Here is a 23,782-nt window from a genome sequence, read left to right as displayed (position 1 = left end):
TGGACTGGAAAACAGACTCATAAAATCAACAGAACTCTTTATTGATTTCTTAAAAATGTAATTCCCCATCATTAGCATACGCTCATCCACTGCAGTATCCAATACCTGGAACAAACTCTGAATATCGTAGTGCCTTTCCAAATTATCTAAGAAGAACATTCCTCATATTTCCACAAGTATAACTTGCAAAGCCTCCTCCAAGGCTGAATAATCCCTTGCTAACTGTAAAGGTACCAGTAATCCCTATGAGCACAGTAAACTGTTGAGCTTGCAGCAGCATGCAGAGCCAATGGAAGGAAAGGTTCATCTCGTTGTTTCCTTAGCTACCACTGCTGCTCTGTAAGTTGAGGACATGTAATCAGGAGCTGCAGTCAGGCCCTAAGTGATAGCATCGATCTCCTGGATTGAAGAGTCAATCTTAATACAGGATTCAGAAGTGAAGTTGAATGCTGGTGTGTGAGGAATACATAAACCTCTGTTAACAAAGATGGATGGACATTGAGAGGGAAGGGAAAATGGGCACTGGTTGATGGTTGGCTTCCACGACCACATTTAGTCAGTCCTTGGATCATGGTTTGGGTTTGTTTGCCTGGCCAGTTTTGGTTTGTTTAAGAAAGAAGGCTTTGTAACAGTGGGGAAAAGTGGTACTTCTGTAGAATTGCAGTAATTGTGAGCAGCAGTCTCGTATGGTTTAACCAGCTGACACAGCTCCAGTAGAGTTGCTGCTCCTCTTTAGACATTTATAGCCATACCCTGTAATATGGGAATAGAAGCTATACGTTGTTTAGATCCTTATTTTTGTTGTACTCGTGAATCATATACTCCTATTTTATTTTGTATTGTATCACTGGAAGCAGTCTAAATAAATGGCAGTGTAATCTCGGTTACCCAGAAGCAAAATTCTCTCGAAAGTTTGTAATTTACCGTTTTACTTTTGGGGGGAATGCCGTTAACAATTTTGATTACATTTGTGAAAAGGAAAAAAGCCAAACCCTTCCCGTATGCTAATTTCACACGTATTTATCATGGCCCCAAAAAATATTTGGTTTTCATTCATTTTTACTTTATGAAAATCACCGCACCTGTTTAAGCACCGCCTTCCCCCAATAGTGATTCGTCCAAATAATGAATGACAAAAACCCAAAACCACGAACTACTGCTGCTCGTAATCAAATAATTACATGTGAGCCTTGACAGATTGTCACTGTTTCATCTGTCCATGAGATACAATGGACCACAACGTTAAGGAAAAGGGAAAGCAATGGCATTCTTCAAACAAGGGATAGGGAAAGTGGTACATTTGAAAGGAATATTTCCATCGTGACGTGTTATGGAAAATGGCAGTTTGTTTTGGAGAGAGAGAGAGAGAGAGAGAGAGCAAGCTACTTACTTCAAATCATGAGTAAAATCCATGTATAGAATGAATGACTAAATTAGAGATGCAGCTTTATTATGATTAATTAGCATCAAGCAATAATTAGAGTTCAAAATTAGGAAAAATGAAACCAGCGCCTGATGCGTTTACATACCTCAGGTAACAATAATGCTAATGCAAATCTCGTTTCAAAATTGGGTGAGCTTGGAGTTTTGCGTCACTGTACACCCTGCGTTTCCATTTCCTGTCCCTCTCCCTCGTTCTCTCTCTACTGTAATGAAAAAAGTGATTAGCACTTTTTTAGCGGCGTTAGAAACAAGCCTTTGGCAATGTGTTCCACTGTAATTTCTTTGTTAATTGCGTCTCTAGGGAGGGAAGGGGAACGGAAGCCCGAGGGCAAGACGCCACACTTACACACTGCTCTGATTCTAGGAGGAGACCCCCCTCCCCCCACCCCACCCACCCTACCCGGAGATGTCTGAGCTTCCCCTAGCTTTCGTCCCAAATGGCAGTCTATTCCCTATAAAATGCACTGCTTTTCACCAGGGCTCACACAAGTAGTGCGCTATATAGTGAACAGGATGCTATTTGAGACACAAACCTACTCTCATCTCCCTGTGCTGTCCTGGCTGCTCCAGTGTTCCACCGCAGCCTCATCACCAACCTGCTTCCTCATACACTGCTCCGCTCTCTAATAAAATAAATGTACATGAGCAGATATGTTTTTCACAGGCGGCTCAAATGCTGATTTGTAGCACCAGACGGACAGGGAATCTTTAAACAGACACACAGCTCCCATCATGAGGTGAAAATATACTGCGAGGTAGTAGGTGGTTTCCCTTTTTTACCCGTGGTGAATAATGGATGTCTGGAGGGATTTTTTCACCGTCGGGGGAAATGACGAGTCAGAGGCTGTTATGGCCTTTGCCAACAGAGCATAAGCAAAATGGCTCTGGCATGCTGATATTGATCTGTGACAGAATGAGCTGACATGGAGGTCTGTGGAAGGTGGAAACAGACCACTTTTTAACTGCTGTTCAGCCATTTTGAACCATCGGAGGGGGGTTGAAAATACGAAATATTTTTCACACATTTGGGGTATTTTCCCTCCGTTCAAAGCTGGATCCACTGATGAGCACAGAAGGGTAGGGGTTAACAAATAGATCAGAAAAGGCCACCTGATGACAATGTCATGCATTTCCTTCTCAGAATGTTGGATGAACAGATGTAAGGCTTTCATGCTTCTAGGCAAGGATCCATGTTGGAATTAAATTCCCTCTTGTTATGTGAGATATACTTTCAAATAAATGTGTAGTTATAAATATGCATGCTATCCTTTGTATGTGTTGTTTGCATATATTACACTGACATTTATTAATCATAAAAGCGGGCAAGATCAATGAGTCACAAATTTAAGTAGCTAGTCGTCACAGCAACAGTGAATTGCTCTAAAAAGAGGTGCGGAAGCAGCAGGCAGGAAAGGAAAGGTTACTGTGTTTCATCTGGCATCAAGGCAGCAGACGACGACATGTCAGAGGAAGAGGAGAGCAGGTTGTTCACATCTCTGCTGTACATTTCTGCTGTCTCCAGAGTGTAATGACCCATGACTGAACCCAGCCCAGAGGGGGCTTGTGAGCTGCTCTTCTGGATCACTGCCGGTTCGGTGTGAACCTGGATGACCCAGGGACAGTGGAGCCTCCACACACTCCCAGCGTGGTGCAGGAGACCCCCCTCCAAGGGAGAGCACCAATGCCATAGCAACACTGGGGTTTGGGGACCACAGGGGTGACATGAGTTTCAACTTCTTGGCTGCTGATATCATTGGGTAGATATGTACCTACTAAAACACAAGACAAGAAATGCATGAAAGAGAAGTGAATGTAGATAGTATGATTTCAATAGGATGATATGCAAGAGATGACAATGCCAGACAAGCATAAGGAAATAAGATGATAAAAAGCCATTTGAGATTTTCAGCCTTGAAGTCTTCAATGCCCTGTCATATTGTATAATCTTAAATGTCCACTGTAGCCGTTTTTATCTCAATATTTTATTATTTCTGGGTAACAATTACGTACCTTAATGTGATTGTTTTCAATCGAAATGGTCAAAAATAGCTTATGAGCAAAGAGTAATCTCTCAAGCAAGAATTTTGTTAGGACTTCCTGGAAGTGGTCTGAGTTGGGTGTGGAACACCTGAAATCTAGCTGTTATTGGCAGAGGTTTGGAACTCTTTCTTATTGGTCTATTAACTACAGTGAACAAAAATATAAATGCAACATGTAGAGTGTTGGTCCCATGTTCATGAGCTGAAATAAAAGATCACAGAAATGTTTCATACGCACATTATTTCTCTCAAATGTTGTGCACAAATTTGTTTACATCCCTGTTAGTGAGCAGTTCTCCTTTGCCAAGATAATCCATCCACCTGACAGGTGTGGCATATTAAGAAGCTGATTAAACAGCATGATCATTACACAGGTGCACCTTGTAATGGGGACAATAAAAGTTTTGTCACACAACACAATGCCACAGAATTTCATTAACCATCTCAGAAAACTCATCTTCATGCTCATCGTCCTCACTAAAGTCTTGACCTGAATGCAGTTTGGCGTTGTAACCGACTTTAGTGGGCAAATGCTCACCTTTGATGGCCACCTTTGATGGTCATCTTCACAGATGAATCCTGGTTTCAACTGTACCAGGCAGACGGCAGACAGCATGTATGGCGTCGTGTATGCGAGCGGGTTGCTGATGTCAACATTGTGAACAGAGTGCCCATTGTGGAGGTGGGGTTATGGTACGGGCAGGCATAAACTACGGACAACAAACACAAATGCATTTTATTGATGCACAGAGACCATGCCGAGATGCAGAGAATGACATTGTTGTGCCATTCATCTGCCGCCATTACCTCATGTTTCGGTATGATAATGCACAGCCCCATGTCACAAGGATCTGTACACAATTCCTAAAAATGGTACAGTTCTTCCATGGCCTGCATACTCACCAGACATGTCACCCATTGAGCATGTTTAGAATGCTCTGGATTTACGTTTATACGACAGCATGTTCCAGTTTCTGCCAATATCCAGCCACTTTGCACAGGCATTGAAGAGGAGCGGGACAACATTCCACATGCTACAATCAATGGCCTGATCAGCTCAATGCGAAGGAGATGTGTCGAACAGCATGAAGCAAATGGTGGTCACACCAGATACTGACTGGTTTTCTGATCCAAACCCCTAGCTTTTTTTTAAGGTATCTGTGACCAACAGAGGGCATATCTGTATTCTCAGTCATGTGAAATCCATAGATTAGGGCCCAATGAATTTATTTAAATTGACTGATTTCCTTATATGAACTGTAACTCAGTAAAATCTTTGAAATTGTTGCATGTTGAGTTTATATTTTTGTTCAGTGTAATTTACACCAGGCAGGCCAAAACTCTATCCCACCAAAACATGCTGAAATTGCAGGCGGTCTTTTCAAACACCTCTTACACTAAAATGACATTATAAAAATGTTTAAGATTTCACAGTATTATTCCAACCTCCTGGTGTGGAAGTATATATAAAACACAGGAAACACGTTTTTTTGACTGCACTGGGCCTTTAACAAACTCCTGTGTGATTGGCCGGATTAATGAGAGAATTATCACGGCGTTGAAGTAAAACATACTATCATTTAAATGGCTCTGTGATGACTGCAACTTGAAGCATCACCTCTGTCTCTCTAAAGTGAAAAGTTTTGACAGAACACTGTGATATATGGATTCTCTCCAGGACCAGAGTGATTGAAAGTTGCATGAAAGAAAGACAGGATTCAGGAAGATGGACATTGTTATGAGCTAGTGTCACAGGGATCAGTGACCAATATTCTAATATGTCTGCTCCATAGAGCAGCATCATATAGCAGCCCCTCTAAATGGACGGCAGGCCAGCGGAGGGCAAAGATGGAATAACCAGAGTCTGGAGATGTTTCTGAGATACTGTAGCTACCTCCTCCAAGGCCAGTGGATTTCAAGCAGAATGTGAGCAGGTACATCACTAGAATCTCTGTGGTTCAACGTTCACTACACACTCAAAAAGAATTAACAAATACCTGCCATACTATAGACCTTTTTGTGTTAATGGAGGTTTGGCTGCTAGAAGCTCTGGGAAAATGTTCCACCTGCCGTGTTGGAAAATGTAATGGTAAAACAGATCAAATGAGTCTCAGGAACCTTGAACCATCTCCAAGTGCTCTGTAATGATATCGATTAAGCTTTTTGCTGGCAGCCCTTGAAAGAACACAGCTGGGTTGAGTTGTCAACACAATGTATCTTTTGCGCTACTGGCAAATAAATACTCTTCACATAGTTGTGAGTCACGACTCGTGACTGAGAAAACATTAGCCCTGATTGCCCTTGCAACTCAACTCTGTCACATCTCAGAGTAGGAGTAGTGCATCCTTGTTTGTGATCTGTACTGACAAGTAATAATTTATCATAGTTTTCTACACGGCCGTAATGACATTGGATAGGTTTTAATTTGGGAGTGCCTGTCTGCACCCTGACCGATGCACGATTGGAAAAATAAAGTTGGCAACTTAACTTAATCTCACTCAATATGACTCTCTAATGAACACTCAGCTGATCTCAGGGCTGAACTCAGGATACACTACATCATTGTCCAAAATTTAGGAAATTAGCTATGACACCAATGTGTCATTTCTTCGTTTTTCTGCTGATACAGACTGAATCATGTGGGGCAATTGACAAGAGGTAAACAGTCGCTGTATCTATTGATTTGTCTGTTCAATGTAAAGTGGCTAAGACAGCCTATTGCCTCTGCAATGTAAGCATTTTTACATTTACACTGGGAATGTCCCGTAAGCCATGCCTCTATGTGCACAATCACATCAGAAATGTTTGCACAAAGGAAATTGAGGCCACATCTTCCTTACGATTTGATACTGTTATCAGGTGTTAGAGTGACATGTCCTGTGGCCATTTAAAGCTGTTAGAAAAGCATTCTACATAACTAAAATACTGAATGAGGCATTGCTTTAATCATATGGACCCGTGTTCAATCCTCAAGCAAAGGCACAGGTCTAGAGTACATTCTTCTCCAATGTTACAAACGCATGTGTGAATGAAGCTCTGTAATAGCAATTAAAATGAGCCTTTACAGCTCGTTTGTCATGTCCTGGCACCAAAACAGCGCTGAAGTGGAACCTCAACCATCTGTAAGATATACCCACTTGTTTAGATTGGTCAGGTTCAGGGGGAAGACAGATGTGGGGCGGGTGAGAGCTCTCTCTTTCTTTCTCTCTCTCTCTCTCTCTCTCTCTCTCTCTCACTCTCTCTTTTTTTCTCGCTCTCTCTCTCTCTAATTTTGGATTCTATCAGTTTGCTGCTGATATATATTAATTGACTTTTTTCCAGGTGCTCCCTCTTGGCTTAACTAGCTGCTCAGAAGTCAGATGGTAATTACAGGGAACCTATTTTATCAGTTTGATTACTGATATTTCCTGCCTGAAATTGATTCATCCTCCACAACGAGATGATTCTACAGATCGCCTTGGCTGCTCTCTGTCTCTGTGGCCAGGCTGAAACACTTAGGAATGTGACCTAAGACTTATATGTAACCTGACAGAGCTTACACCAGGTACACTGTCTGCTGTACATAGAAGCTAAAGAGAGAGAGAGATATCTCGGCTGGCTAGCTATCGCATAACAACACTTTACTGAAAACCACCAAGGCAGGAGAGATAGGGGAGTAGAGAACATGGTTGACTGGGATGGGGTGGTGGTGGGTGTTTGTGTTAAGCTTTGGTGAAGATTGAGGATGAGCTGTGCAGGGCGGTTGCGATGTCAACACAGGGTGACCTCGGAGTGTGCTTGACAGAATAGGGGCTTGAGATAGGGACCTGATGTAGCAGTCATCGCTTGGCCCATATTACTCATTTTGGAGGTCAGACAGGTGGGACCCTTGTGAGTTCCTTTTTATAATTAATCTTTTCACCCAAAGAGGATGGCGATGGCTTCCTCCTCTGAGTAACAGACAAGACCATCAGGGAGACAACTGTGTGCTTCTGGACGATCAGCAAATATACTGCCTCTCGAAATCGAATCTCTACGCCTATAATTCATTTGTCTTACTTTATGTCTTATGCAGAACAAAGGATAGGCTAACCCCTTAGTCAAGTATGATGAATTTGTACAGACTGGAGTTTACTGCAGCCATTATTTAAGGAAGATAATTCATGTTAATGTTAAGTCTCGGTTTTTCCGTGAAGCTTTTTCCCGTCACTTAGATGCCACAATAAATTATGAGAGTGATTCAAAATAAATACTCCAGCACATCAATGTCAGCCTCTGAAAACCTAATGTTTTAATGACCCATGAACCAACAACCTCTAATGAAAAGTGATCTAGACATTTCCTCAACATGAGCAGATTCCTCCCAGAGCTATGCATATTTCTCTCTGTCTAAGCAGGAGAGAATTTTTTCTCTGCTATTTGGGGAATGGTTTTCTGATATCGTTCATTGCGATAAGAAGTCTATACTAAAGAAATGTGAAGTTTGGAAAGGAAATAACTTTGCTAATAAGGGTGATTCTTAATGGGACAATTGATGCCTACAACCATCAAACTAGTAGTAGTAGTTTAAAGGATGATACAATAAAACATGTGGTGCACATTGTTAAACGAATCGCTCTATTTACCGTTATTGCAGCAATTCAGGCAATTTATCGCAATATGTATTTTTATCAATATCACCCAGCTCTAATGCAACCTATCTTTACGTTGATCTGTTGTTGTACTACCTCAGTATATTGCTTTTATAGGCATCTCTATTTGGTTGTTTTCCGGGAGGAAGCACAGTTTGGAATTCCATTGAATTGCTTTTTTTGTTGTTGTTTTTGCCTCTTACAATGTGTTCTTTCAGTTAATTAGTGGAGGTAGCTAAAACTTTTGGATGGCTGCAGCAAGCCAGCACCCATGAAGGTCGCTGCGCCCGCCAAAAGTGTAAATGATACTGTGGGGTGAATGTAGTGTTGCCGTGTAATCTGTCCATGAAAAGAATGCCAGCTGCCAGCCTCATGTGGACTGATAAGGCCTACGACTGCACCTTGCTGGTGAGGAAAAAAATGAAACTCCACTGTTGAGATCCGCAGCAGCTCCCAGGGACACTAACACCGAGTTGCAAACATTTGATTATACTGTATCGCTGTTGCTATGGGGCTGCCTCGGCTTGATTCTCTCTCAGCTTGCTATGAAATGGATGCCTCTGGTATAGATTTAAGTCAGACAAGCCCATAACATACAATATTATATTACAGTCAGTCAGAGCCAGTCAAATTGATCTTATCTGTATAAAAACCCCACTGCATCCTTGACTTTTATGATCTTATGTTTCCTACTGCTTGCCATATTTTCTCCCCAGTGAACCTGTAGAACACAAGCTGGGCAAAATAAACCCAATGAAATGTCAGGAATGGCAACATAAATCAAGTTCAGTTCCATGGTGGGAGTTGTTAATATTCTGGATCTGAATATCTTGGCACTCAAATAGACTAATATCGGTATGGATAATCCATTTACCTTCTGAGGTGGCTCGTACACTGCTGTTTCTCTCATCTCTAACAATGGTTTTATGAAGTTTCAGGCCTTTGTTTGTAATGGGTTATAGAGACATGATGGCTGAATAAATATTTCCTAGCAAAGCTCTGCAATAGGAAAATACTATATCATTGCCTGTTATTGAGAATTATATAATACAATTATATAATTTCCTATATAAAATATATCTAAAAATTCCTCCCACTGTGCACGTATTCTTTGTACAGCTGTGATGTCTCACCTGGAGGCGAATCCTCAGTAAATTGCCTTCAATTCAGACCGTTGCAAACTCAGGCCAACCTAACAGGCCAAAGTCTAGGGAGGTGTTGGTGGGATTTGAGGACCGACAGACGCGTTAGTCCCCTTCAAAGTCCATGAACAAGATGTCACTTTAATGTGGTGTGTCCGTGGGCAGGCCCAATCAACGGTAAATAAACGCAGGCACTTTCACCTGCGCTGCAAAGAGCCGTGGCTACAGCTTCTATTAAGGGCCAGAGAAGGCTGTTAGTTAAGCACATTGCCAGCCCAGCCTGCTAAAGTGCAGAGATAAATCAAACTTCAGAAAGCTTGAAAGGTTCACTGGCCAAGTAGGCTGGAGAGACTGAAGGAATTAGTATGTAAATACCCCATTCTGTTTTACTAGCCCAGATGTCAGGCCATCCATATGGTTTAGGCCTATGTACAGTAGTCCAATTGAGAGCTTCTACCCTTCCACACCTGCTTGGTAGGTGGGTATTGACTGGTGGGGAAAAAGGTACTCACAATCACTGTCTTAGCAATCAGGTTGAATATCACAGTGAATTGCCACTCAGAGTAGGTATCTGCTTTATTGCATTTTGCTTAGCTGCGTATGGGGCGGCAGGTAGCCTTGGGCCAGTAACTGCGTTGGGCCAGTAACTGAAAGGTTGCTAGATCAAATCCCCGAGCTGTCAAGGTAAAAATATGTCATTCTGCCCCTGAACAAGGCAGTTAACCCACTGTTCCTAGGCCGTCATTGAAAATATTAAAGAAATAAAAGAAATAAAGAATTTGTTCTTAACTGACTTGCCTAGCTAAATAAAGGTTAAAATAAAAAAAAATAGGTGTAGCAAAGTGTGCCACTGTAAATTATCAAGGACAAGCAGTGTCTGCCTGGGAAGATTTGCCCGTCACAGAGATTTGTTTAAGAGCTCCAATGTATTCTGTTCCTGGTCGGGTTGCACTGTGTAGAAGTATTGCTTTCTGGGGGCACCGCATGGCTCACTGCATGTAGTCAAATTTTAGTGATCTTTTTCAAACAGTATCAATATGATACTTTTAAACTCTCTTTGATATGATTTTCCCACCCAGTGCTCTGTGTTGCCTTTGTAGCTTTACTGTCTATTTTAATTCTGTAATGCGTAAGTCAGCTGGAAATCATAATAACAATGTTTTTATTAGCATCTATTCTCCACAAAATGTAAAAGATTCCCCTATTATTTCCTCCCTTAGAATGGTGAACAAAAGAATCTGCAGTGATATGATCAGTCATATTTTTTTAAATCCTGCAATGCTGCTAGAAACACTGACTATAGCATCACCTAGTGTTGATCTGAGAGTATTTCTCTATGTGGGAGGAAAAGTATTGTATCCCCTGAACAAATTAAATCAAATCGAATCACATTGTCGTTGTCACATGCGCCGAACACAGTGAAATGCTTACTTTACCAACAATGCAGCTTTAAGAAAAATACCTTAAAAAAAAGAAATAAAAGTAACAAATAATTATACAGGGGGCACCGGTACAGAGTCAATGCACGGGGGCACTGGTTAGTCGAGGTATTTGAGGCAATATGTACATGTACTGTAGGTAGAGTTATTAAAGTGACTCTGCATGGATAATAAACAGAGAGTAGCAGCTGTGTAAAAGAAGAGGGGGGCAATGCAAATAGTCTAGGTAGCCATTTGATTTCATGTTCAGGGGTCTTGGGGGTAGAAGCTGTTTAGAAGCCTCTTGGACCTAGGCCGCTTGCCGTGCAGTATCAGAGAGAACAGTCTGTACTGGGCCGTATGCACTACCGTCTGTAGTGCCTTGTGGTCGGAGGCCGAGCACTTGCCAGTGATGGTGCAGCTGTTTGAGGATCTGAGGAACAATGCCAAATCTTTTCAGTCTCCTGAGGGGGAATAGGTTTTGTCGTGGCCTCTTCCTGACTGTCTTGGTGTGCTTGGACCATGCAGTTTGTTGGTGATGTGGACACCAAGGAAATCTCAACCTGCTCTACTACAGCCCTGTCAATGAGAATGGGGCATGCTCGGGTGTCCTTTTCCTGTAGTCCAATCATCTCCTTTGTCTTGATCACATTGAGGGAGAGGTTGTTGTTCTGGCACCTCCCTATAGGCTGTCTCATCAGCAAACTTACTGATGGTGTTGGAGTCATGCCTGGACATGCTGTCATGAGTGAACAGGGAGCACACACCCCTGAGGAGTCCCCATGTTGAGGATCAGCATGGCAGATTTGTTGTTACCTACCCTTACCACCTGGGGGCAGCCCGTCAGGAAGTCCAGGATCCAGTTGCAGGGGGAGGCATTTAGTCCCAGGGTCCTTAGCTTAGTGATGAGCTTTGAAGGCACTATTTAATAAATCAAAAAATTAGCCTTTATTCAATTAGGCAAGTCAGTTGACGGCCTACACCGGTCAAACCCAGGTGACGCTGGGCCAATTGTGCTCCGCCCTATGGGGCTGTCAAACACAGCCGGTTGTGATACAGCTTGGATTTGAACCAGGGTGTCTGTAGTGACACCTCTAGCACTGAGATGCAGTGTCTTAGACCCCTGCGCCACTCAGGAGCCCCATGGTTCAGCTATGATGTTGAAACCTGAGCTGTAGTCAATGAATAGCATTCTCACATAGGTGTTCCTTTTGTCCAGGTGTGAAAGGGCAGTGTGGAGTGCAATAGAGATTACATCATCTGCTGATCTGTTGGGGCGGTATGCAAATTGAGTGGGTCTCGGGTTTCTGGGATAATGGGGTTGATGTGAGCCATAACCAGCCTTTCAAAGCACTTCATGGCTACAGACGTGAGAGCTACGTGTCGGTAGTCATTTAGGCAGGTTACCTTAGTGTGCTTGGGCACAGGGACTATGGTGGTCTGCTTGAAACATGTTGGTATTACAGACTCCGACAGGGAGATTTTGAAAATGAAGACACTTGCCAGTTGGTCAGCGTATGCTCGGAGTACACTTCCTGGTAATCCGTCTGGCCCTGCGGACTTGTGAATGTTGACCTGTTTAAAGGTCTTACTCACATCAGCTATAGAGAGTGTGATCACACAGTCATCTGGAACAGCTGATGCTCTCATGCTTCTTTCAGTGTTACTTGACTCAAAACAAGCATATAAGTAATTTAGCTCGTCTGGTAGGCTTGTGTCACTGAGCAGCTAGCGGCTGCCCAAATCCTCCCACATCCGACGAGCGTCAGAGCGGTGTAGTACGATTCGATCTTAGTCCTGTATTGAGGCTTTGCCTGTTTGATGGTTCTTCGGAGGGCATAGCGGGATTTCTTATAAGCTTCCGGTTTAGAGTCCCGCTACTTGAAAGTGGCAGCTCTACCCTTTAGCTCAGTGCGGATGTTGCGTGTAATCCATGGCTTCTGGTTGGGGTATGTACGCACAGTCATTGTGTGGACGACGTCATCGATGCAGTTATTGTTGAAGCCAGTGACTGATGTGGTGTACTCCTCAATGCCATCGGAAGAATCCTAGAACATATTCCAGTCTGTGCTAGCAAAACAGTCCTGAACACCAACTGTTCCCGAGTGATGACACATTCTGTCTGGTCTATACTGTGCCAAAGAATCTTCGTATCCTCACCTTCCCAACATCTTGTAATTGGTACCTATCTGACTGTCAGAAACGGGAAGCACCCAACATAATTTAGATTAAAAGTTTCTCATTTTCCTAGAGAGATGCTCAAGGTGGGCTGCAGATGACAGGTTTTTCCTCTGCTTTCTCATCCCGAGACCCTGTATGGAATGTATGGAATTTAATGGGATGTTTTCTCCTTTCCTTGAAAGTGATTTGTCTTTGCAGCCTTATCTTGATATTCATTATGTTTGCCACATAACTGTCTGGGAGATGAGGTAGAGCAGCATGTCAAAGCAAAATGGTGTATGTGTGCATGCGTGCATGACATATGTAAGTGTGTGTGTGTGTGTGCACGTAAGAGAGAGTGTTTAAAATACATGTATTGTTGTGTATTAATGTATTTTGGTTCTCCAACATCATTTATGTTTCTAGAGTGATTCTCTGAGTCGATTTTCTTAAGCATTGATCCACTATTTCATTCCAAAGCCTAAAAGTCAACGCCAATCTCCTAACTCAAGTTGTCCTTATAAAACGGCCACCATTAACATCCTGCATGTCTCGTGAAAACGGTCAGACGTGACCTGAGTCTCTCAGCAGCTGTGTTTGACATGGACAGAGTGCATGCTATGGCTCCAGGCACAGACCCTCTCTCTTTGATTAATCAAGCACTGTCACGACCCACAGAGGGCCACCGTACCCCCTCAGGCCTGACCATGGTCATCCCAAATGGAATCATATTCCTTATAGCGCACGTAAGTACTGCACTAAATAGGGAATAGGGTGACATTTGGGACAGAGCCACCAGAGGTCCAGCTTGTCACGAATTGATGACGACTGACATGCCCTGCTAGTTGATCAGCGGCCAATAAAGTACATACATAGCTGAGCTTAATCACTCAAACTGCACCCAGGCCCGGACCAAACGCCCATGGAAAGCCCACCATTGTCATGTGTGTCACACTTTAAGGGCAATGTGATCTATGAATAACAGTGGGCAAACCCCATCTTTCTGATCGTATCTAATGATTATAGAAGTTGAACGATGTTGAAGCACGTTAGAACTCACTTGGCCCTGAAAGCTTGAACTGAGTGCAGTGATGTGTCCTCTTGTTTGAGTGATGGTCATCTACTCTACGCTACATCTACTATTGATATACAAACAAAGTGAGGTGTGTATTCTGATTTAGTTTTATATCTCGATCCCATTCTACGATATGGACTACATTATGTGGGAGAGTTAAGGGTGACTTTGTGTGTGTATTTCTCCCCTTCACCCGGTTGGCTCATAAAGCCATGTCTCATTTCATCAAAGCCAGCTCTCCGCTACTGGCTATTCCTCAGTTGCCTGTTGAGCTTTTAAATTGCCTGTGTATGCACACGACTCAGCAGTATGAAGGAATGGTAATTTGAATGCTTTTTAAGAGAAAAAGTGGCAAAGCTTTGCATTTAATAACGCAACTTGCTCTTCAGAGTTGTCTTTGAAGATGCCAGCAGGCCAGCATTGCCCAAAGTGCATTTGAGAGGACAGCATAATAAATAGAATGGAATGCAGTGCCAGTTTTGAGGGAAATGCAATGTGTGGATATATCCGATATATATCCCAACATGAATCGTGATGATAACTCACATTTGTATTGAAAAATTCCACCTATAACTTCTCTATTTTGTAAATGCTGACAAGATTTCAAATGTTGTTTGTAACAATATGTGTTATTCAGTTATGTCAATAAATCCTAATATCCAAAGCCCACAGTAACTATAACTATGCCCTTTTCAGGGAATTCCCCATCAGAAGAGTCAGAGGAGCGCGACAAGGAGCCCCGGACCCTGACCTACCCAGCGTACATCGCCAGCCTGCTGGACTCCGGTGCCAAGCGCATGGCGGTGGGGGTGCGCATGGACTGCAGCAGCCAAGGCCAGTGCCCGTACTCCTGCCACCTCTGCCATATGAGCCCTGGGCCTGGGCGTCCAGCTGAGCCTGTACTGCTCCAGATGACTAAGGCCACCCCGCTCTACGAGCTGGTCTCCAACAACGAGACCTACCAGGCACTGAAAACCTTGGTTTACTCTCTTTTTCACAGATTTTTGCAGACATAGTCAAATCTTCATGATCAGAGTGGATTCCTAAAATCGTTAATAAACTAAAGTGATACTGCCAAAAGCAGTGTACACATTGTTTTGTCTTTGAAGATATCATAAAATGATTCCCATGCACCTGCAACAAACAACCGAAGATGTGCTTTTCCAATTATTTTATTCAGAGCATAGAGGAACATTCACCACCAATAATTTGATGTCAATTTATACATTGAATCATGCAGTGAGAGAACCCCTCGTTTTGGAAGTATACCACAGCAAAACACATAAGCTAGTTGTTTGGCAATGGCGGTCGCAAAATGTGCTGATCTCTGACTTGAAAATGTTGGGAAATCATGTAGTGTATACCAGACATAAGCCTACATCAGTATGCCAAACTGCTAATAGCTCTATATTGATCTACTGTGATTAAAGAAATGTTTTTAAGATACTAAATGATTTCATCACTTTCTACCTGGTTTTAGTCATTTCATTTGTATTAAAGAATTACTGACACATTCAAAACCTCCAATCCACCAGTTGAGAATGGCTGAACTAGAGGAAGACTGCATGACCCCCTAGAGGGGCAGATGATATTGATGCCAAGGCTCAGGTTGTGTGTGATACTGACAGTGTTTGCTCTCTCTCTTTGCAGGCACTGCAGGAGGCCATGATGAGCATGCTCTGGTGTTCTGGGAAAGGTGACGTCATCGATGACTGGTGCCGTTGCGACTCGAACGCATTCGGGATGGACGGCCTGCCAACATGTGCACCTCTCCCCCAGCCTAGGTTAGTCACTCAAAACAATCAGTTTACACAACTTGATAAACACAAATAAGATTGTATGTATTGATTTTTTTATATATTTTTATTTCACCTTTATTTAACCAGGTAGGCTAGTTGAGAACAAGTTCTCATTTACAACTGCGACCTGGCCAAGATAAAGCATAGCAGTGTGAACAGACAACACAGAGTTACACATGGAGTAAACAATTAACAAGTCAATAACACAGTAGAAAAAAAAATATCTAAAGATGAGCTTGTCTTGTCATGATTTGTGGAGTTAGGTGTCACTATCTTTATTTCTCTACCAGGCTTAGGTTGTCCCACTCCTATGAGCCTAGCAGTTCATTGGTCATCATGGAATGGAATCACACTGAGCCACTAATTGGGGTGCGGATTGTTGATTACCTCATCAGCCAGGAGAAGGTGACAGAGAGGACAGACCACTCCAAAGTGGAGACAGGTACATCCCTTGAGGAATTATGGTATTTATGTTAATTTCATACATTATGCCCATGTTTAAATACACAAACAGCTCTGTATGGTTACTTAATGTAGTGGCAAGGAAAGGCAACTTCAAACTACATGTTACCACAGCAAATTCTAGATGCTTAGAATGATTTAGATTTTTCCTGTTGTAGTTTTGCATGTAACCACAAGATGGTGGTCAATGGTAATAGTAGTGTGGCCTGCATTCACTTAGAGCACCTGAACGTTTTTAAGCTTGAAATAGGTTGCTTTTCTGACAAATGTATGATGAGAAAAATTATTGACCAATGAAACTGATGAGTCTGACATACTGAAAATGACCTATGAGGTACAAATCACTCAAAACTACAACTTTTAGTTTTTAGTGTTTTTAAATCCTTATGGAATGATTGGTGGATTGATTGATTGCTTCAAAGCACACACCTTAAATGTCAAACATTGGTGGTGGAATGGAGCTATGCAAGACAGTACAGATCTGGGACCACCTAGGAGAAGGGGAAAGATATCTGGAAGGAACGTTGTCGGGAGGAGTGGTTCTGATTTAAGCATTCAGTCTCCTGTCAGATTAACCCCCCCCCCCCCCCCCCCCCCCAAAAAAAGAATGTGGTGAATAACCTTCAGATGAACGTACTAGAACTCCAGGGATCCTCTCTGGGCCTCTTCTCTCTGGAAATGCTCTTCATTTTATCTCACAGATCCAGACTTGTTTTATCCCGGCATCTAATGTGATACACATACTGTTGCCTAATGCTCAAGGCCATACTGTGTACTATGGAATTGTTCATAACGTAATATGATCGAAATCTATAGCTACAATTTTAACATGTGTGTTTTGTTAGGCGAAAATCCCTTATGTGGAATTGTTCATAATGTAATATGATCGAATCCTATAGCTACACTTCTAACATATGCATTTTGTTAGACGAAAAACCCTTATGTTGTTCACTGTCTCTATAGTTTTATTTGTATAATAAAATATTGGACTTGAATATAAGTCCATAATATATTCTGGCATCAATATGGTATCATCTAGCTTGTCTTGATGCTAACAGGTTTCATTTAGTATTAATTAAAAGTGACATTGATTGCATGGAGCCACCAGCCAAAACAGAACAAATCCATCAAGATGTGCAGATGGAAATGTTTTCTTTCTATCGATTGAAACATTTGTCTGTGTTAGATTTTTGATGAATTATCTGATTAGTTTTGCACCTGCTGCATATCCCAAGTTATCCAGTTGATGCAACGCCACAGTGACATATTTCAACGAAAGTTATTGACGTTTCACGTAATGTGTCTTTACACAGATCCTCTTGTTTGATTGGCTATATGGCCCTCAGGCTTTGGAATCATTCATCCATGTCCAAAGGGGATATTTCCTTTCTTTTTTCCCATCTGTCCAGCTTGTTTAGAAGTTGTTTATGGCTTCCCTTCTCTCCAGGCTATACTGCCCATCCCAAACCCCAACTTCAAACATGTTGTGGCCACAAAAAAATCAAAAGAACAATGTTATATCAAGTCCAAATGTGGGATTGTGAAAAAGTGATCGATGAGGAGGTGCTATTGTAAGGGCTAAGACTTACTGGAAGGGAAAGCAGTTTTTTTGTCTTTCTGTGGACTTAAGCCCTTCATCTCTGTTAGGCCTGGATTTGAATGAAACTCAAAACAGCTTCTTTGCCGTGTTTACTGGAAAGATCTGAACAGATTCCATGGAATGTAAAAAGAGATGACTACAGAATCTCACCCCTCTTTTTGTAGAGACTCAAATTCTTCCATTTTTCAAAAGAGAACCCGGACAACCCTTTACTTCATTTACACAAAACAACGGGGTGTTCCTCATGCTGTACTGTGCAGTGGTCACTTTCACTCCCCCATAGCCTCGGATTACATTACCCTATATTATAGCTAGATACATATAATATATCATAGCTAATGACTGTAGTCTGGCCTTCTTGACAGGGGCTGGTTGTGTGCTAATCTCACACATAATGGGATTCAGGCACACAACTTGACATCATACCCCTCTCCCAGATGTTGAAGCTGACTAAATCGGAAGTCTGCTTTCAGTCATCACAACTGGGCCAGACTCCATGTGAAAACAAACAGCCGGCCCAGCCAGGCTGATGTCACTGCTTTGATCACCCAATAACGACAGGGTTTACTCAGGGGTCAGTGGGACATGACATCCAATCCGTAAACAGATTACGCGCACCCATGTGCTGCATGGGGCGGAGTGCCAAACTTCCTCCCCAGCAGGACAAGAGAACCCCTGAAAGGGATGCATGCCCGTGGTGGAAGACAAGGTTTCATACCCAAGGAATGTTTCCATGAGCGCTTTGTCGGCCGTGGAGCTCACCTCAGCTGTTGGGCAAGGTCAAGTGCTAGGGTAGGTATATTACAGAAGCTGGCACGGGATCTAGGTGGCCTCATAGACCCACACATACCCAGAGAGCAAAAGTCCAGCTGTGAGTAGCGTAGACACTGGCCCCTCACCTGGGCAGGGCAAGACTCCGACAGAGTTCATGAGAAGTCAAGGGGCTAAGGTCTTTATTGCAGTACACAGTGTTATCCCTGCCATCCAGGACCTTTATTTCAGGCGGTGTTAGAGGAAGGCCCAAAATATTGCCAAAGACTCCAGCCACCCAAGCTATAGACTGTTTACTCTGCTACGTTACCGGCTCTCAGACCAACAGGCTCCGAGACAGCATTACCCCAAAGGCATAAGACTGCTAAATAGTAAAATAATGGTACCCAAACTATCTGCTCTGACTCTATCTTGCACGGACCCTACGCACACTCACTAGACTAAATATACACACTATTTATACACACTCACAAAGACCACATTGACACTCCCACATAAAACCCACACACATACACTACATACACACTTTCACACTCATCATTTGCTGCTGCTACTCTGTTCTCTATTTTACTCGTATTATTATCTATCCCGATGTCTAGTCACTTTACCCTGCCTTTATGTACATATCTACTACAAATACCTTGTACCCCTGCAGATTGATTTGGTACTGGTACTCCCCGTATATAGCTACATTTTTGTATATTGTATTTTATTCCTCTTGTTACTATTTGACTTTTCTTATTATTATTTTTAAACTACATCATTGGGAAGGGCTCATAAGAAAGCAGTTCACAGTAAAGTCTACACCAGTTGTATTCGGCGCATGTGACAAATACAATTTGATTTGACCTATAATCTATATGTTTAACTTGTGAAAATGACGTGTGTCTGCTTTTTGGTTCAATGAAACTCTACTCTTACTATTGCATCCTATGTTGTGGTTCCAGAACAGATAAAGAGTAAAAGCTTTGATTTAGTTTATTTGAGTTTAGTCATGATGATCTACTTCTTTGGAGATTTACAGCGAAATGACAATCACAACATACAACTAACATTGATGAGGTGAGAGATGTCAAACATAGCAATGCCACAAAAACAACCTTTAAGCTCATAACCACTTTCAGGCCGAGCTCTGACAAGTGGCAACACCGCACTCTATTCCCAGACAAATATTTACTTTACAAATGAAGTTGAAAGTCTGTGGTCCAGAAGGGATATTAGAAGAGGCAAGAGACAAGGGCGTCCTCACAACAGAGCGGGGAGTTGGATCGCACCATCAAAACCTCCATGTGCTGTATGCAAACAAAAGTCATGAGCAAAACACACAGATGTCAGTCCCGCCATGCTACCATGTGGTAAATGGTTCAGACTGCTTTAGACTGCTGTTGAAGCCACTCAGAAACAGAATTAATGCAAGTGTGGTGAGGCTCTATGCATGGCGGGAATTGTTTGAGCCAGAGGAAATACAATTATTCCTAACTGTTCAAAGAACTCTGAAAGGTTTGTCATAAACAGATGTTTAATATTGAGTGGTGATAATGTGATTCTTATTTATGATCTACTGTATGACATTAGTAAGGTACTCTTAAGACAGATGAGAAGACCAATACATATTCAGTTCACAATCCGGGACCAAAAACAGATCAACCAATTTGAGCAGATTGTATAAGGTGTTTGCCCCCTCTGTCTCCTCTAGGCCATATTCACTTTTATGTAAAGTCAGACCCTAAAACATTATGCATTAGGCTATGTTATACATTGTCTTTAATCAGATATCAACTGGGTTTCATCTAACACTCGTGTTATGCGCTCCAACAGTGTCATTGCCCTTTTTAAATCTTTTTCACATCATATTTGGGGTTTGGCAGTTTCAGATTCAGCTTTGGAACACATGCAAGTTCAAATTCTATCAGCTTCAGTTCAATGTTGAAATATTTTGCTGGATATCAAGAACAGGCAATTTATCACATCTCTAAGGCCATAATCGAAGGCAATACAGTATAAATTGTAAGCGGTAAGCGGTTCTATGACGTAAATGGCAGAGGCCGTGTTCTTATCAAAGGCTTTTTTGTGAGAAAGTCTACGCAGATTGAAATGTTCTTCCTCCCTCTACCCAAGCAACTTCACTTTTTAAAATGACACCCCCCCCCCCCCCCCCCCCCCTACTTCAATTAGGGCTTTATTTCCTCTGTTTCTCTGAAAAAGACAATACGTTCCATGTGGGAGATCAAGTCTGTTAATCATTTTTAGCCAGGAAGTGCCAAGAAGCAATGCTCTACAAACTGTTGTTGTCCATCTCTTGCCTTTTGTTAATCAAAGTAGACAACAAGAGCCAGATGTTATTTGTTGAGTCTTTACGGAGCTGCCAAGTCTGCTGGTACCTAGCAGTTGCTGTTTTAATAGAACTGGTAAAATTCCCAGCGTTTTGGACATGGGGGAACTTATGTGATGGATTAGGGAATTTTCAGGTTTAATTGTTTACCTGTTTATTAAACAAAAGAGTCTCTGTTTGTGTGTGTTCAGGCCCTAGGTCTTTCTTTCACTCCCCGTCTTTCCCTTTAAATCACTCATTTCTTTTTCTCTCTTTGATGAAAAAATTGCGGACAGTGACACGTTCAGATCACCTTAGCAGAATCAATGTCTATGTTCATGTAGCGACGATTGAGACTTGAGTTTGAGATTAAATGTGACACTTTAGTACAGAATCCAGTTGGATTCACGTGGGAAACATTGTTAAAATGCTCCAGGACCAGACTAGTGATATCTAATGTGCCAAAGTAAACTCTCTCTCATTTTAGCTGGCTAATGTTAGGATTGCTAGCTATTTTGGACTAACTTTGCCAGCTAATGACAACATTGCCATCTGTCTAAAGTAAATTTGACTGCATAAAAATAATGGCAAAATTTGTTTCCTACAAAATATTTTCTTACTTCAGCAATGTCATCTTATTTCCGGGCCACTAATGAAACAGTCCTTAACCCCCATTCAGAATGGCTGGCCATCAGTCACCTTTTGGGCACTACTATAGCAGAGAGCGACTTGAGAACGTTCATAAAAATGGCATGATGCTACCGAGTGATATAGGTGCAACCCGGGAATTCCCTTGTCAGACTCGGATTAGTCACTACTCCTCAGTAGCTCTTTCCCATTATAATACATTGTTTGATGAATAAATAAATGTGTTGAATGGGTATGAAAGCAACTACACATGTATTCTCTTATGCAAAATATGGCAGGTTGGCATGGTCCTGGTCCATCTATAACTTTCTTATGCAAATATCTCATATCACATATGTTAGTAAAAAATATTTTTCCAGGAATACCACTCCACATACTACTATCTGACTCTGTCTCTCTACAAGATATCATGGGCTTGTCAGAATCTATTGTCAAGGTAGACCTGGGCCAACGGAAGGAATATGATATCAGCCTCAGCTGATGTGAGAGGGATAAATGCACTTTGGTTTCCTCTGAATTCATCGAAAATCACACAATACTTGGTGATTTGTATAGAAGCCTCGCATGTGACTAGATCAGGTTGCATGTGAACCTCTGGTTAAAGCAATTCAAAATAAAATTGCGAGAGGATTATTTCATACCGCTTAGGATTCTTACATTTCGACCAGTTGACAAGATAATGAGGCCTTGGACAATGATAGCACAGTGGACTCATCGTTAGCTCATTATTTTGAGCATGTTCCCACACAGTTTAGCATAGACAACACAATGCTGATCATTAGCCACTCGCAATGGATTTGAACTTAGTTGAGTTATTTTAGATTATCCATACCCTCATGTATCCCTCTGCATATGTAATACACACCTGCAGTACTTTGTGCTTTATAGTATCTTTCCAACTACTAGGCTACTTTTAAAGATAGACACAAATGTACAGAACCATGATGTTTGAGGCAGCTATTCCTTTAAAGCTGCAAAATATGTCACTTTTTGGGCGACCCGACCAAATTCACATAGAAATATGAGTTATAGATCTGTCATTGCCATTGAAAGCAGGTCTAAGAAGCAATAGATCAGTTCTATATGCACTATTTCTATGCTTCCCGTTCTTAAGTTTAGTTTTTGTGTGGTTTACTTTCGGTTTTGTACTCCAGCTTCAAACTGCTGAAAATACTATATTTTTGGTTATGGAAAATATATTTCACAGCGGTTTAGATGGTACAGTGATTCTCTACACTATATTTGTTTATTTCGTCACAAAAACTGAAATTAGGCAAACTATTAGAATTTTTGCAACCAGGAAATGCCGGAGCAATTTCTGCCTAGTGAATCTTTAAAGACAAACGTTCAGATAATTAGTAGGAAAACCTTTTGTCATCATTGTGATGTCGCCAGATTGACATCAGATGCAGTATAACATTCACTAGCTTGCTAAGATTGAGGGGAGACCACCAGATTTTAGCTAGCTAACATTAGCATGGCTATTTTTGCCACACTTTGCTAAATAATGACAAATTGCCATCTGTCTAAAGTAAATTGAGGACGTAAAAATGATTGTCATTCAGCTGTGGTTGTTTACATTAGCATTATCTGATTGCTCAGAGAAACCACTGTTCCAAAAAGTTTTAAGTGAATTATGGGTTGACTCAGCTTCTGAGGATTTGCAGTCAGTTTTGCAGAATTGGTCCCTATAGCCAATATAATTCACTCCAAAAGTGAATGGACCGGACAGGTGCTGAAGATGGCTGAGAGTTCTTCACATCGGGTCGCTAATATGACTGGATTCCCCATATGGACCATCTAGACAAGAGAAGCATGTGAGACGCATGGAAAATTATCAATCAAGCAATAACTCCCAGTATGGTGAACTTAATTAATCATGATCATTGGCAATAGAGCTCGACAGCTTATAGTCCTAAAAAACTTGATATCCCTTTTAAATGGAGGCAAGGCATCCAATGGAACAGATAGCTTTCAGGAAAAACAGCACTTCCTGGTTTGATTTTCCTCAGGTTTTCGCCTGCAATATCAGTTCTGTTATACTCACAGACAATAGTTTTGGAAACTGTAGAGTGTTTTCTATCCTAATCTGACAATTATATGCATATTCTAGTTTCTGGACCTGAGAAATAGGCAGTTTCAAATGGGTATGTTTTTTAGCCAAAAAAATCCTGCCCCCTACACTCAAGAGGTTAACATGACCTTTTATGAATTAAGCCTTTATGTGCATGTTTTGATATAAATTCACAAAAAAGTAACGTTAGCTAACAAAGATTATATCATAGAATAAAATGTATAAGATGT

General features: G+C 41.7%; 1 protein-coding gene across 10 annotated transcripts in view; it reads left to right on the top strand.

Moving 5' to 3' along the window:
- Positions 1-23,782, top strand: part of astn1 (astrotactin 1) — a 240,416-nt gene that overhangs the window by 195,254 nt on the left and 21,380 nt on the right. For 9 of the 10 annotated variants that reach the window (XM_036965977.1, XM_036965976.1, XM_036965984.1 and 6 more), the window contains 3 exons: positions 14,584-14,852; positions 15,538-15,671; positions 15,977-16,128. In XM_036965977.1, the coding sequence (XP_036821872.1) occupies positions 14,584-14,852; positions 15,538-15,671; positions 15,977-16,128 (555 nt within the window). The remainder of the gene's footprint in view (positions 1-14,583; positions 14,853-15,537; positions 15,672-15,976; positions 16,129-23,782) is intronic. The other variant, XM_036965979.1, reaches the window with a different exon arrangement.

Source organism: Oncorhynchus mykiss, chromosome 28, assembly GCF_013265735.2.
Source record: "Oncorhynchus mykiss isolate Arlee chromosome 28, USDA_OmykA_1.1, whole genome shotgun sequence".
NCBI classification, from domain to species: domain Eukaryota; kingdom Metazoa; phylum Chordata; class Actinopteri; order Salmoniformes; family Salmonidae; genus Oncorhynchus; species Oncorhynchus mykiss.
This window is presented reverse-complemented; position numbering and strand designations above follow the sequence as displayed.